The 14,739-nt window shown below is 49.1% G+C and overlaps 1 protein-coding gene across 2 annotated transcripts; it reads left to right on the plus strand.

The window, feature by feature from the left end:
• Positions 1-3,888: 3,888 nt before the first annotated feature.
• Positions 3,889-10,278, plus strand: PITX3 (paired like homeodomain 3; the record flags this gene model as incomplete). 2 transcript variants are annotated; one of them, XM_080620546.1, is made up of 3 exons in its annotated part: positions 3,889-3,997; positions 8,513-8,718; positions 9,715-10,278. In XM_080620546.1, 3 exons carry the CDS (start codon positions 3,889-3,891, stop codon positions 10,276-10,278), a joined length of 879 nt encoding a protein of 292 aa, XP_080476672.1. The 2 variants fall into 2 exon arrangements, with proteins under 2 accessions (XP_080476672.1, XP_080476673.1); XM_080620547.1 differs by having other exon boundaries at positions 3,889-3,994.
• Positions 10,279-14,739: the final 4,461 nt, after the last annotated feature.

The following is a 14,739-nucleotide window of genomic DNA, read 5'->3' on the forward strand; positions in this document are numbered from 1 at the left end:
CTTCTTTTATGTTAGTGAGACAAAGACTCAGATGGAAATGATAAATTTGATCTTGTCTAACGATGTTTTTGAGGTGCAATTTCAGTAACTCCCTGAGACAAAGCAAATAACTTAGTAGAAATGCAATGAAGGTTTAGCGTTGACTTTCTTAATGTCTCTGCCTACAGTGAAATCTAGCCAGGGTGGAAGAAAGCTCCTTTAATTAAATCCAAAAAGGCTGTATAATCTAAAGTAATACCTACAGCCTTCTGTGTCAGTGGCATGGGGTTGCCTTTGGGTAAATACGTTAGTACAGAGCTCACGTGCTGTCCCCACTGCAGACTTTTCCTGCTTTCATAACCATGCTGAGCAGATCCCCCTCTCCTTTTGCTTTTGATTCTCTGTGAAGTGCTTACAGCAAGCTGAGAAGGCCTGCCTTGATGCTACTGTGTAGGCCACATGCAATAGGTATGTAATTACATATATATATACATGATCTTCTCTGAAATCCTCCTAGTTTAAAATTCAGTTCAAAAAACAAACTTGTTCATAGCCACAAGCCCCAGTTTCAATTTGAATATGGGCCACACTGTAAAACCTGTTAGTCTACGTGCCCACTGCTTCTCTGAGGCAGGCCAAGCACGTTATGTTGTGCTCAGCAGCTTGGATCAACCTTGTAATCACTGCAATGGTGTGGTTCAGGATGGGGCATGAATTTTTAATGTACCTTGAGCCTTGTACTGTCATTTACACCTATGAAATCAGCTGTAAAATACTCCTCCATGGTTTTCCAACTCCAGTCTAGTTTGCACAGATGAAAGCAATGCAAGATGTGCAAAAGGACTCTCAAAGCAAAGAGGACCCTGCACAGGAGGACACTGTCCTTCAGTTACAGCAAGGCAAGAGTCTGAATTCCTCCTTAAATCTGGTCCAGCACAGAGTCAAGCCCTAGAAAAGAGGAAATTGTGCTTGACAGATGCAATCATATGCAAATGGCTGTAGAAGAGGGGAAATTATCATCTACAAACATTGGGCAGAAATTCCATCTGCCGCTGCCTCAAGAAGGGCTCTTAATAAATTCTGAGACAGCAAAGTGACACACATCTTAATCAAGACTTAATCCATGGAATTAATTCACTGCGCGTTTCTGCATAATTCCGAGAGTAATGCTAAAAGCCATAGCAATATCAGCAGCAGATGGACTTCCCCTACTCCATGCAAAGGTATTAAAGAAAACACAGCCCCTGTCACATCACTTCATGTACATACACATGGCAAAAAGCAACAGGGCTGTGCCCTGCTGCTGCCAGGAGCTTATACAGCCGATGGGCATCAGAGGTCAGGCTTGCTGTGAGGTAGAAATAGGAAGCAGCCTCACAGCAAAGATAAAGCCCCTGCCACTTCTCTCTCACAGGAGAAGTCCGGAGTGAGGCAAAGGTCTGGGATACTGGCACCAGGCCACTTTGTTAGATACTGCTTTTGGAGGGCACTGATTGAGGCCGGTGTAGAGATGAATTTGTCAGTGCCTGGGAAAGGCTGGGGATGGAGGTCAAGTGAAGGGGAGAGCAAGGGAAACTGCTGGGGGGTTGTGAGTGACATCTGCTGCAGAAGCCAGGCGGATAACCATTAGAAATGGCTCCCTGCCCTCTCACCACAGCCTGGAAAGCATGCTGCAGGTATGGGGGTCAGCCTTGCCAAGGGCCCTGATGGCAGCCCTGCTCAAATTGACAGGAGGTTTTAGACAGCTCTGAAAATACATTCTTAGTCACTGTCATCCACCTCCAAAGGAGGTGCAACAGCTATGTGATTAATCTCTTGTTTACATGTCTAAATGCTAGTGCAGTCCAGATGAAATACTGCCTTCAGCAGGCTGCCTCCCTGACACACATGGATTTGAGGGGCCAGGCAATCCTTCACCAGCTAAAATCCAGACTTCACAACTGACAACACCTGGTCTGAACTCCCCTAAACCCAGGGATCCCAGATCCAGGCGTGATGCCTCAGCTGCTGTTATGTTTTAGAGAGGCTCCTTAGCTGGGAAGGTATTAGCTGGAGTGACCGGAGTTTTAGGAGCTGCTGTGGTCCCCTTGAAGCAGTCCAGCCTTTACAAACTTTTACACCTGCATTGGTAGCAATGCATTGCCCTGTATGTGGCAGGGTTATGATCTGAAACTCAGATTGAGGGCTAACACAGGGCCAGCTCACCCTTCAAAGGTTATGTGGCTGGGCTTGTAGCACCTACTGCTTCATGCCTGCCTCTTGATAGAATCATAGAATAGTTAGGGTTGGAAAGGACCTTAAGATCATCTAGTGCCAACCCCCCTGCCATGGGCAGGGACACCCCACACTAAACCATGCCACCCAAGTCCTCATCCAACCTGGCCTTGAACACCACCAAGGATGGAGCATTCACAGCCTCCCTGGGCAACCCATTTCAGTGCCTCACCACCCTCACAGTAAAGAATTTCTTCCTTAGATCCAATCTAAACTTCCCCTGTTTAAGTTTGAACCCGTTACCCCTCGTGCTGTCACTACAGTCCCTGATGAATAGTCACTCCCCAGCATCCTCATAGGCCCCCTTCAGATACTGGAAGGCAGCTCTGAGGTCTCCACGCAGCCTTCTCTTCTCCAGGCTGAACAGCCCCAACTTTCTCAGCCTGTCTTCATACGGGAGGTGCTCCAGTCCCCCGATCATCCTCGTGGCCCTCCTCTGGACTTGTTCCAACAGTTCCATGTCCTTTTTATGTTGAGGACACCAGAACTGCACACAATACTCCAAGTGAGGTCTCACGAGAGCAGAGCAGAGGGGCAGGATCACCTCCTTCAACCTGCTGGTCACGCTTCTTTTGATGCAGCCCAGGATACGGTTGGCTTTCTGGGCTGCGAGCTCATGCTGCCTGCTCATGTTCATGGGTGTCCAAGTGTGGTCAAGAACAAAGCGGTGCTCTCAGCTGAGTTCTGGGCAATACAAGTGGAGGGTGCAGTGGCCCTGAGGAAGAGCATGATGAGAACAATTGATCCTGGGACAGAGAGATGTGGAAAGAGGTGGTAGAGGAGTCCCAGTGGTGCCTGCAGTGGTGCCACCAGTTTACCAGCGGGGATGCTTTCAGCCATGGTAGGTGGCTCACAGGCACAGGATAGTCACTTGAGGCTGGCCTTCAGCCAGGATGACCTAAGGCTGGAAGTGAGCTGGTGCTGCAGCTGGGATCACTCATTCCCAGGCACCCAAGGGTGTGTAATGTGATTCCTGTGTTAATTCAGGCTCCAGAGATCCTTATGTACCCTGAAGGAATCGACTTGCACTGCGTGCGTCCCTGCTCAAGGTAGTGGCTGTGCAGAGAGACGTGCCCTTCCTATCAGTGCCATGCACAGGAGTGCTTTTTTTTTTGGGATGAGTGCATGTACATCTGCATTAGTGCTGTATGGACAGCGTTACTTGGGCTTGACCGGTTTGTGAAGAAGCAAGGAAGAAAGAGGAGGGAAGCTGGGCAGGGAGGATGGGAGAGGTAGGATGTCTGGGGAAGGTGCTAACAGCCCTCGGCTGGCCCAGAACCACTTCCTCAGATCTCCATTACACAGCATGCTCCTGGTGTTGCTATTTCTGTCTGAATGTCACCTATAAATTGCAGTCTCTTTCTCTGAAGGCTGCAAATAGAAGTGTCACTAGATGATCTTTGATTTATAGGGAAGCTCAACAGAAAGCCTGGCATGTCCATTTTCCAGCTAGGAAACTCTAAGGGGTCCAAGGATGACACAGGGATCCTTTGCTTTTCCTAGACCTTTCCTGAAGGGTTGGCAAGTCCCTCCCAGAGGAGGTGGGGAGAGGTCACACAAGAGATCCATCTCTCTAATCACTCCGTGTCTACTGCTTTTTCAGATTCCACCTCTTCCGCCAGCCATCCCTGCCCCATGGATTTCAACCTGCTGGCAGATGCGGAGGCGCGCAGCCCAGCCTTGTCTCTCTCAGACTCTGGAACCCCTCAACACGAGCACAGCTGCAAAGGACAGGACCACAGTGGTGAGTGCAAGGCTCAGGATGCAAGAGAGGCTCCAACCTGTCCTTGCAGCTAGATCCAGGTGGCCAATGGCTTGCAGGAGCTGGATGTGGTGCTCCTGGGGAACCACTGAGCTTCCTCTTGTACCATGAGCCAGCATGGTGCTGTGGCAGCACAGCATCCCAGCAGTCAGGGGGAAGGAGCAGATGTGTGTATCATAATGACAGCTGTTGGGAAGGCAAGATCTCCATCCCAGTGGCTAGGCAGGAAGCCATGGCAGACAGGAGCTGGGCAAGCCAGGTCACTGTCCAACCAGGATTTCATTGTACACGCCTAAGCCGGGTCCCCAGAGGAGGAGAGCAGTCTCTGCAATATGGGAGATCTCATCCCAGGAAGCTACACCTAGTCATAAACTGCCTTTGTTTTGTTTTGTTTGGTTGTTTTTTTAAAAAGCCTATGCTTAAATTGCTTAGGTTGAAACTTTCCATGCTACAGGTTAACCTTGGGCTGAATTTCCCGGGTTCAGGCAATAAGGAAGAGAAGTACTGTCTTGCCCCTGCTTTAATTGAAACAGCCTGCTTACCTGTGCCTTGGTGCAAGGCTCCATGGTGAGCTGCTGCTGTCCCAGGGAGGTGCCTCTGACCATTCCCAAAGGCTGAACATACCCCAGGCCTACCGCATTCTTTATTAGGCTCTGAAGAAGGAACATCACCATTCACACCTGGCTCAGAAATCAGCTACCAAACACTATGGCTTCCCCTGGATTTTGCATCTGTCCTGTGACTGCTCCATCCCTTGTTACTCTGGGTGCAGCAGGACAACGCAAAGCTGACAGTGCCAGCATGAGAGGAGGAGAGGGCTGTGGACAGCCTGCTGCTCCCCGTGTAAAGCCTTCAGGCTCACCCGCATGCAAAAGCTAATAAGCATAATGATGCAGATTAAAATTCCCCAGAGTGAGTATCATGAAGGGAGTTACGCTGGAATAACTATGGTCAGAGAATCTGCCTGCTGAATTCCCCGTTGCACACATACCTTAGTTGGGCACATCCCCAACCAAGCTTAGTGGCTCCTCATCAGCTGCTTTGGATGCACGGCGGTCGTCCCCATTCAAGTGGCCTTTATGGCCGAGCCCACCCTGGCACGCTGCAGAGCTGCCAGTTTAGGAGCTGACTTTTTTTTCCATTAGGCACGAGCAGCTAATTCCAGCTATGACCACAGTCGTTTCATTGAGTGGGTGAACGTGCGCAAGATATATTCCACAGTCTATTTTGGGATGACAATAAAATGCTGGGTGCCTGGCTACGTCACTCCCCACTGCCTTAGTCTAGAAATCAAAAGGTTCTGGGAAGTGGGTGTTTGCCAGCGCTACCTGCACAAAGAGGCTGGTAGGCACTGGTGTCAGGCAGAGCAGAGTGCACCACCAAGGGCTGCCCAGCCCAGGACAGGGCAAGGCTGCGCTTCTGGCGCTTCTTGCCTCTCCTCCCTCCTCCTCTTTTTCCTCCATCTGCAGTGTAAGAGATCCTGAGGAAGGGAGCACAAACCTTGCTTGTCTGGGCTCAGCTGTCTGACTTCCCAAGTGCTTTCTGATGGTGTGGTGTGTGACACCTCCTTCCATTAGGTTTCATCAGGCAGTACAGGTCAGGGGGAGAGCAAGGATGAAGTAGGATGTGGTGAGAAGCTGTCCTGCATCTCCCTATATTCTGCATCTCAATATGGATTCAGGACGCGCAAAAGGTCCATTGTTTCTGCAGGGTCCTTTGTTTCCCTGTATTACCATGCTTCCGGTCCCCACTACAATGCCCAAGCTCTTAACTGCACCATTTGCAGAGGGCACTTTTCCCCTGCCTATAGAAGAAGGAGAAACAGAGATGATGCTCCCTATAAGCAATGCTCAGGAAAAGCCACAGGTAGCAGGTACAGAAATAGAGATCAAAAAGAGGAATGTGTAGCTGCAGAGATTTTTCCAGGTTCAAAGACAGGACTCCTTGGACTTCACAAGATTTGTGAAAAGTTCTACACCAGAAGGTATAGAGAAGAACAATAACAAAGCAAGATACTTGGTGACTTATCCACCCAGTTGCAGCCCATAAGCCATTGGTACCTTTGCTCCATTTTCCTTCCCCCTCAGTATAGTTTCTTCCTGCAATGAAGAAGGGCAGTCCTGAGCAGGAGCTCCTGATGAAAGCACAGCCTGTGCTCCGCAGCAGCCCCTTTGGAAATGCACATTTGTCAGGGGCTCCTGTGGGAACATCTCCTGTGTGCATCAGGCTCTTAATTAACCCAGACTCAGCAGATGAACAAACAAACCAAATGGTGTCTCTTCATCTGTACTGAGCCATTTGTAATAACTAGCTCAGACGCAGTGGCATCACTCCGCTTTTAATCTGTTTTAGAGATGGATAATGCAGGAATCTCCCTCTTCCAACACTGGCTTAGAGCACTGAGCTAGAGGAATCAGATTTATCTCATTGGCAAGAACCACTATAGAAATGGTTCTTAAAACGTTAAGAGCATTCTTCTAAGAGTTCTGCTGAATGTGGGATCCCCACACAAAGATGCTCATGGGAGCAAGGAGAGTACGAGACCAGAGCCAGCTCACTCTCCTTGCATTAGCTTTCCTGCTGGTGAATAACATTAAATGTGCCACAGAAGTGGAGGTGGCTGGTGGGGACCTTGCGGTGAACCCACATTGCTTCAGTCAGTGCAATGCATACCCATAGAAACAAACCCTTTCTGACTGCACCTAGGCTGTCTTCCATGAAGAACGTGTGCCTCTCTTGCGAATGCTCCCTGTGACTCCAGCATTGCTCCCCTAGGAGGAGGGCAGGGAGGGTTTTCCTTGGAACAGCAGGAAGAGGTTTCTGAATTAACACAGGAACAGGATAGTGGCACCAGGTTCCTGGGGCATGAGGTTTTCTCAGGGCTGAGCTCCATTAAAGCACCTGCTGTTGGGTACAGCACAGCCCTGAAGCAGAGTCCCTCCTCTCTTGGGGCTCAGATGCTTTTCAGCCTCTCTCTTTAAGCTTTCTCTTTTCCATTTAGCTTTTATGGGGCATATTTTTCCAGAGCATATCTACCTGACTTGAGGAACCCTTTTATTTTTCCTCACCCAGGTGTATTCTAGGTTACTGTTTTCTTGCCTCCCTGCTTTTTAAGGGGCTGGATACACTTTCCATGTTAGGATTTTTCTGGGCTTTGAAGCCTTTTAAGCTAGCTCCCACTTAAAAATTCCAACCAAACAATAAATACTTTTAATCTGAATCTCAGCAGAGTGATGCCAGATTTTTTTAAAGGTTTTCTTCCAGATGCAACAGTTTGGTAACTGTTCACAGTAATTTCTACTTAGTTTAGCTGAGTATTTCCCACGGTAAAATAGCACCTCTCCCTCAAAAAAAAACTGATCTACAGTTGGAACTGCTTCACTGTGCTTCTAGATAAGAGGAAGAAGGTGGTGAACATCAGAAGCTACTTATTTTCTCTGGAATAAAGTGGTTCTGTGGTGACTTATCTTGGTTCCCAGCAGAATTAAACACAAGCTGTATCTTTCCTCCCTATAGTTGTCCTGCATTGTTCAAGTGCTCAAATGTGACATTTTCTTTTGACAATGGAAGATATTCATATTTGCCTTACGCCCCTGTTTGCAGAGTACCGACAGCCCCAGGAGGGGCAGTGGCACAGGGAAGTACCTGGTGCCCACCTCCAGCCACAGCATCCCAAAGCTCAGAGTTAAGGCCTGGGTTTAATGCCTGGGAGGAGGCTGAGCTGTACTTTCAGTTAGATACCAGTTGAACACTGGAGAGTTTCAGGATGTTCAGTTAACGGCTACAAAATGAAAGATGCTGCTTCTAGGAGGGGGATCTAGGAGGGCAGGGCGGAAGGACAGGGAGATGATGGAGTACCTCATGGTAAGTTCTAAGAGAGGCCTTTTCCTACTTTTAAAAAATGAACGTGCACCCAAGTAAGAAGGTAGAGAGGTAAGAAGGGAGGAAGGATATATTAACTAAATCTGAGAAGCATGAATTTTTAAGAGCCTCAACCTGCTATCATTGGCAGTTTTCCTTTTCCCATTATTTGTCCTCAAAACCACTATGGATCTTTTGCTGTGTCTTAAGTGCCAGTTTCTGTTCACTTTTTCTGAAGGGCACCTAGGCGCAGAGAGTTTTAAGCAGAGTAAGAACCTGCTGGCCTGGGTAAGTTCTGTCACTATCGTCTATCTTAACTGTGACCAATGAAAACCAGAGACTGGAAGCTTGGGAGATCCAAATCCAATCACCTGGAAGCTGACATCCATTACAGCAGTTAAACAAGAGCAAGTTGTGCTGCAGCAAGGAGCTGTTGGTTTTGGGGCAGGGTGGATGCCTGCTCACAAGGGCAAGGGAGGGAGATGGGACCAATCCTGCAGGTTTAGCTGGAGCTGCTGGTGGCCACAGCAGATGGGGACCTGGCATGCACTGGCTGCCCCAAGCACGGGCTCTCCAAATGCATCCAAGCCTCCAAGTTAACTCAGGAGATCTCTCCCATCTTTCTGTTTCTCGCAGACACTGAGAAGTCCCAGCAAAACCAAACGGACGACTCCAACCCTGAAGACAGCTCACTCAAGAAGAAGCAGCGGCGGCAGAGGACGCACTTCACCAGCCAGCAGCTCCAGGAGCTGGAAGCCACTTTCCAGAGAAACCGTTACCCAGACATGAGCACCAGGGAAGAGATTGCAGTCTGGACCAATCTGACAGAGGCACGAGTGCGGGTAGGACTGCAGCCCCCCCACCTTCCTGGGCCTCATCTGGTGGGGAGGAAGCCAGCTCTAATACAAGCCTCCCAGCTCTCCACAAACCAAGGAAGGAATTAGGGGCACGAGAAAATTTCTTATCTTAGAAACACCTCACTAAGCTCTAAAATTTGACACATCAGCCACATACATACTCCATGCTGGTGGTGTGTCCCCATCCAGTGCCACCTTGCAGTAACACAGAGAGATGCAAAGTCCAGGGTCTGCCCCATAGAACCCCACTAGCTGCTGCCCTGACCCAGCAGACACCTTCCTTGCAGTGCCATTGTCCCCCATCCTTAGCCTTGTTGGAGGTCACTCTTTGGGGTTCCCAAACCACTGTGCAGTCACAGGCATAGCGTGGCAGGGCTCCAGCTGGAATCAGAGCTTCTCTCTGCTACTAGAAATATGAGTTAGCAGCACCATGAATAGTGTTCCAGCAGCTTCCATGCTCTAGGAAGTTATATTGTTTGAGTCACTCCAACACCAACAGAATTCCTGTTAGAAGACAGACTTCTAACACCTCACCCCAAGCTGGTCCTGAGGTGAAGTCAAAACAAGAGAGGTTATTTCCTCCACTCAGCAGCTCTCAAACGACATCCCCCCAAATACTTTGCTCCCAAGTCACATGACCCAAACTGTTCCTCCTGGGCTATGGTCACTCAGAAATACAGCAAGTATTTTCCTCCCTTTTCCTCATATAAAGGGCATCTGTTGGTTGAGTGAGATGGGTTATTCTTTGGGTTGTAAAATGGCAGTGGTTGGGCTTTGATCAAGGTGGTGATTCTTGCTGGGAGATAACCCTGCAGCCCAGACATCTTGCTGCAACCCTTTCCTCATGCTCAGTCTCCCAGCTCCCTGGGAGCATCCCCAGCCCTGCAACAGCTCTTGCCTTGCTGGGCAAAGAGACCAGGGGAAGGGCCCTTCCAGGGACAGCCTGGAGTGATTCCCATCCCCTCCCTCTCTCTCTCACAGGTCTGGTTCAAAAACCGCAGAGCTAAGTGGAGGAAACGGGAGAGGAACCAACAGGCTGAACTGTGCAAGAACAGCTTCGGAGCCCAGTTCAATGGACTGATGCAGCCTTACGATGACATGTATTCCAGCTATTCCTACAACAACTGGGCCACCAAGGGGCTTGCCACCAGCCCACTCTCAGCCAAAAGCTTCCCATTCTTCAACTCCATGAACGTCAGTCCCCTCTCCTCCCAGCCCATGTTTTCCCCACCCAGCTCCATCACCTCAATGACCATGCCGTCATCCATGGTCCCTTCTGCAGTGACCGGAGTACCAGCCTCCAGCCTCAACAACCTGGGAAACATCAACAACCTGAATAGCCCAAGCCTCAACTCTGCTGTCTCATCCAGTGCCTGTCCTTACGCCTCAACAGCCAGCCCCTACATGTACAGGGACACATGCAACTCCAGCCTGGCCAGCCTGCGGCTGAAGGCCAAGCAGCACGCTAACTTCACCTATCCGGCAGTGCAGACGGCAGCTTCCAATCTGAGCCCTTGCCAATACGCCGTAGACAGGCCCGTATGAAGGGCTGCCCTTCTCCAACCAGGGACTTGACCTTAGCCTGACAAAAGGAGACCTTTAGCCCTACAACAGCGTAAGTACTGCAGAGAATGAGAGTGAACGCAGGAGAGCAAGAGAGCGAGAGAGCAAGAATGAGAGGCGAGCAGGCAGACGGACCTTTATGAAGATTTGTCTAACTATCGTATGGTGAATTTTGACTGTCTTTCCCTTCCCAAACCCCTTCCCCTCTTTGCCTACCAAACCTTCTCCTTTGTGGTAAAGAAACCAAAACAGTCTACTGGAAGCCCTACAGGGAAATAAGAGCCCCGATGTATAGGGTGCCTGACCCACGGGCAGCAGAATTGAATGTGTTTCTATCTGCCCCTCTGAGCCCCACAGGGCTGATGCCACCCCTCAAGGGAACAGCTAGGAACAGGGCAATGTGGGCTGCCATTCAGTGCTTGGATGACCCCTTCTCCCTGCACACGTGCAAGATTTCAGATAGAGACATCTTGCACACATATTTATCACACAGCCAGTAAAGAAAGCCTTGTCTCAGTTGGTTGGCATCTTTCTTTATAATGCATATATACACATAGCCCTTCAGACTTGAAGCCTTTAGGACCCAAGAGTTGTAAGAATATGTGTGTGTATATATCTCATATATATACAAATACATATATAGACATTAAAACATGTTTTTTTGTTTTGTACATGAAATAATTTACAATGTAGACCTTAAAACCAAAAACCCCATAAAGCAAGCACATCCACTGAGGCAACGTCCTGCCTGTCATGCTTTACTGCTTCAGTCATTTCCAGTCAGACAGGAACACTTTTGCCAGTGTACATCCAAAGCATCCCCTTTTGCAACAATCAGCTACCCCCTGCAAATATTCCCTTCCTTCCCTTCTCCAAATCCCATTTCCAAACAAGATAATAAAATAAAAGTTGGCACAATCCCTTTAAGGCATCTGCCTGTCTGGTTATTGAGAGCATGAACCTGGGTCTGAAGACTCTGAAATAAAGTGCCAGCAGCCCAAGCGGGAGCGAGCATCCTTGGGAATATCAGCACAAGGCCGCCTGAGTTGGGACAGGGGCCTGAGGTTTGGAGGAGCCATCTCTGTTCTCGCTCACAAATCAAACGCTTGATCCCGCAGGACAGCAAAAGCCACAGTCACAGCTTGAAGGGGAAACCAAGCCCCCTCCGTGCTCCCTGTCTGCATGCACCCACCGCAGCAGGAAGGTTGAGCCTCTCCTGGCTCAGGTTTCTCCACCGTGATGGATGGGACCAGTGCCTTTGGGCTCCTGGCAGCCCAGGACAGGGAAGTGCATCCAGGCACTCCTGCTCCAAAAAGCCATTCCCAGGGGAGAGGCCAGCTGCAGCAACCTGCCTGCTATCCTGTCCCACTGCTAGCCTGCCTTGGTGCAATTTCTGCTGGGAAAGCTGTAAAATCAGTGGCTCTCTGGAGATGTACAGCACCATGGTATCCTGCTGCTTCAGCCAGTGCGGACGGATGCAGCTGGCTGCTCCAAGGGCCCAAGGAAGCTTCACATGCAGCAGGGGAGAAGGACACCCCTACCCAGTGCAGCCTCCTTTCTCTTCACCAGGCATATGCTCCAAGGGGAAAACAGTCCTTATATTTTACTTTCCCCTAAGGAAAAACAAAACCGAAGAAACACCAACACAAAAGCCCCCAAACCCAATACATCACCACGACAAACTATCTTACTTGAATGAATGAGACAAGCAAACCTTGTATAAACTAGGTTTATATGTTCTTATCATGCAGAGAGGAAGAAAGTTCTTTGCTCAGAAGGGATCCTCACTAGAACATAGTAAGAGATGCCTCACAAGCAAAGCATATGAACCACTCAATCCTTGCCAAAGACTTCCACAGGGAGCAGCTGCTGCTGAAGCTATTGGTGAGCAGATGCTGAAAGCAGCCACCAATGTTAGTCCAGCTTCGCTGTAACAAAATTATTCTTTGCTCTGAGCTAATCCAAAATGAGGGAGCCAAAATATCCTGCACTGAAACAGCTACCACTGAAAGCACAACCCTGTCTGCAAAGGGCACTCAAAGATCAAGCATAAACATTTAAAACACAGATGTAGCACATCTAAGAAAAGACCATTCATTGTAACCTGGATCGTACCTTGCCACTGGGTGCCAGTGCTACTGCTCTGAGCTGGAGCCTCCATCTAGCAGCCTTCCCACCAAACACACACGTCATCTCAATACTACTGTGCTTAACTCCCTTTTCTGCCATTGCTCTTCCCCATAAAGAAAGAAAGGCCTGGGTTTCTCTCCAATGTCCTCTCCTCCACTGAGCCTGTCTCAGCTGAGTGCAACTCCTCCCTGATAACCCAACACAGGCATCTTGCCCCTCCACCCCGTGCTGATTTCAAGCATATATGGTAACATGTCAAAGCCAGAAGAAGCATCTCTCATAAAGATGCAACTTTGCCTGGAGAAGAAATTGTAAGGAGACCCAATTTACGTTTACTCCTGAGTGATGTGTCTATGGAGGGAAAGAAAATTCTCCCTTTTCTCCCCAGCTGAAGCCAAGAGCAACAGGAGCTCCTTTTTCCCTTTTAACTGGCTCTAGTAGCTGTGCTTTGCCTTGAGCAGTTTCTGTGCAGCTTTTGTTGCTCTCCATATTGATATGATGCTTGTGAAGATCCTCTACTTGTCCCACAGAGAAGGTGAGGTTCAGCTGCAGTGGGGATGTACAAGGCTGGCTGCTGCCGATTGTTGCAGGGTTCAGCTGATGAAAGATATGCCCAAACTTACAGAGCAGAAGGCCAATTTCAGCATATGGCCCTCATGATCTCCTGTTGCAGCCAGTAGGGGAAGAGTCAAGACCTAGTTTACGTACTGATTTTTCAGCCCAAGGTTTTTGATGAAGTTGTTTGAATTGATGTTACCCCTGACCAGTCTGATTTCTGAGCAGGGCAGACAGTTAGTACCCACATGAGGCAGCTGGTGCATGTGGCCAATGGCTCTGCAGGCTGGCTAGTCGGTTCAGATTTCTTTTTCCCAATCCTGTATGGAGAAGATGGTGGGGTCTGTTTCTGCAGTCAAAGTCATTGCACCATGTAGGATCCAGACCAGCTGGTGAACCACACACCAGCTCTGAGCTGAGAGTGCTTTGTACAATGGCACCAAATAAATGACACAACCTCCAGAAAACCTTAAAATGTGCAGACACGAGAGATGGCCAACAGCAAATAACAACGTGAGCAAGTTGGCAGCAGAGGTCTGGGAGAGGTCCTCTGCTTTCCAAATGCACCTGCCTTCCTAATGCAGCTGAGCTAGTACAGCCTCCTACATTTTGGCTCCCTCCCCATGGGTCCAGGACATGGAGATCATGCTCTTTGGTCTAGCACAAATACAGCAGATGTCCTACAGACTTTCTCAGGACCTCTCACAAGTCACCAGTACTTCCCTAGCTGTACCTCCTTGGTACTGCAACCCAAGCAGGTGGTTTTTAGCAGAGTCCTGCTTGTTCTAAAGACCTGCTAGCCGAGTAACTTTGTCACTGGATACGTCCCAATCTGCAGATTTAGCAAGTGCACATTCTCCTCCATCATCCAGGACATTAATGGAAATGCTGAAAATTACTAGACCTGAAACAGATGTCCTTGAACTTCACTCAACAGACCCCTCTGTTTTCAGCAGTGAACTGTAGATAACTTTCTGGGTATAATTATCCAATGGGTTTAGTATCTACCCAACATCCCATCTACATCATCCTTAAAACTCACTTAAATAGCAGCCAGGACTCTTCACTATGCTCTTACCCTACCATAGAAGAAGATCAAACCAGATTCTGTTCTTGACAGATCCTTATGGCCCCTGCTCATCTCCACTGCTTACCAGTAGTGAGATTCTTTGTGTCAGCATTTTTTGGGCAATGGGTGGGTAGATGGGTGAAGGATTTAACTGTGAGCAGTTCCTGACTTTTGACCCCAGTCCCCATTTCAAAGGAGGGGTACAAAGCTTGCATTTTACAGGCTTCCCATGCCTCAGTGTCCTGCAGTAGCTCTCTCAGATAACAGCAATTATTTCTGGGGTTGCTTTGCGTAAAGTTCACCACACCCAGAAGATCTGCAAAAAATTTGTTTATCTAAGTACTCTCTTACTTGGGCTTGTGTCATTCAAGGCCCAGATTTTTAGCCCCCATCATCTGCAGGGCCTGTGCTGTCCATTTCCACAATGCAAAAGTGTACCAAAGAGTGGCTGCTCCCAGTGTTTCCCCTCTCTGCTGAAAAGCAGCACAGCACCATCCTTGGTTATTCTCTTACTAATGGAGACTTGCTCTGAGCGTGCTTGGTGCATGCTACCTGTAACCACGGTCCCTCCATCACAGAGCTCCGAACCGCAAACTCCCGTCACTGCCACACCGCACGTTCCTCCCGCTGCAGCAGAGCCAGGGCAGATCCCACACGCGACTCCCTCCGCGCCGCCGGTGGTGGCCGGT

This window comes from Psittacula echo (assembly GCF_963264785.1).
Source record: "Psittacula echo genome assembly, chromosome: 6".
In the NCBI taxonomy this organism is placed as follows: Eukaryota; Metazoa; Chordata; class Aves; order Psittaciformes; family Psittacidae; genus Psittacula; species Psittacula echo.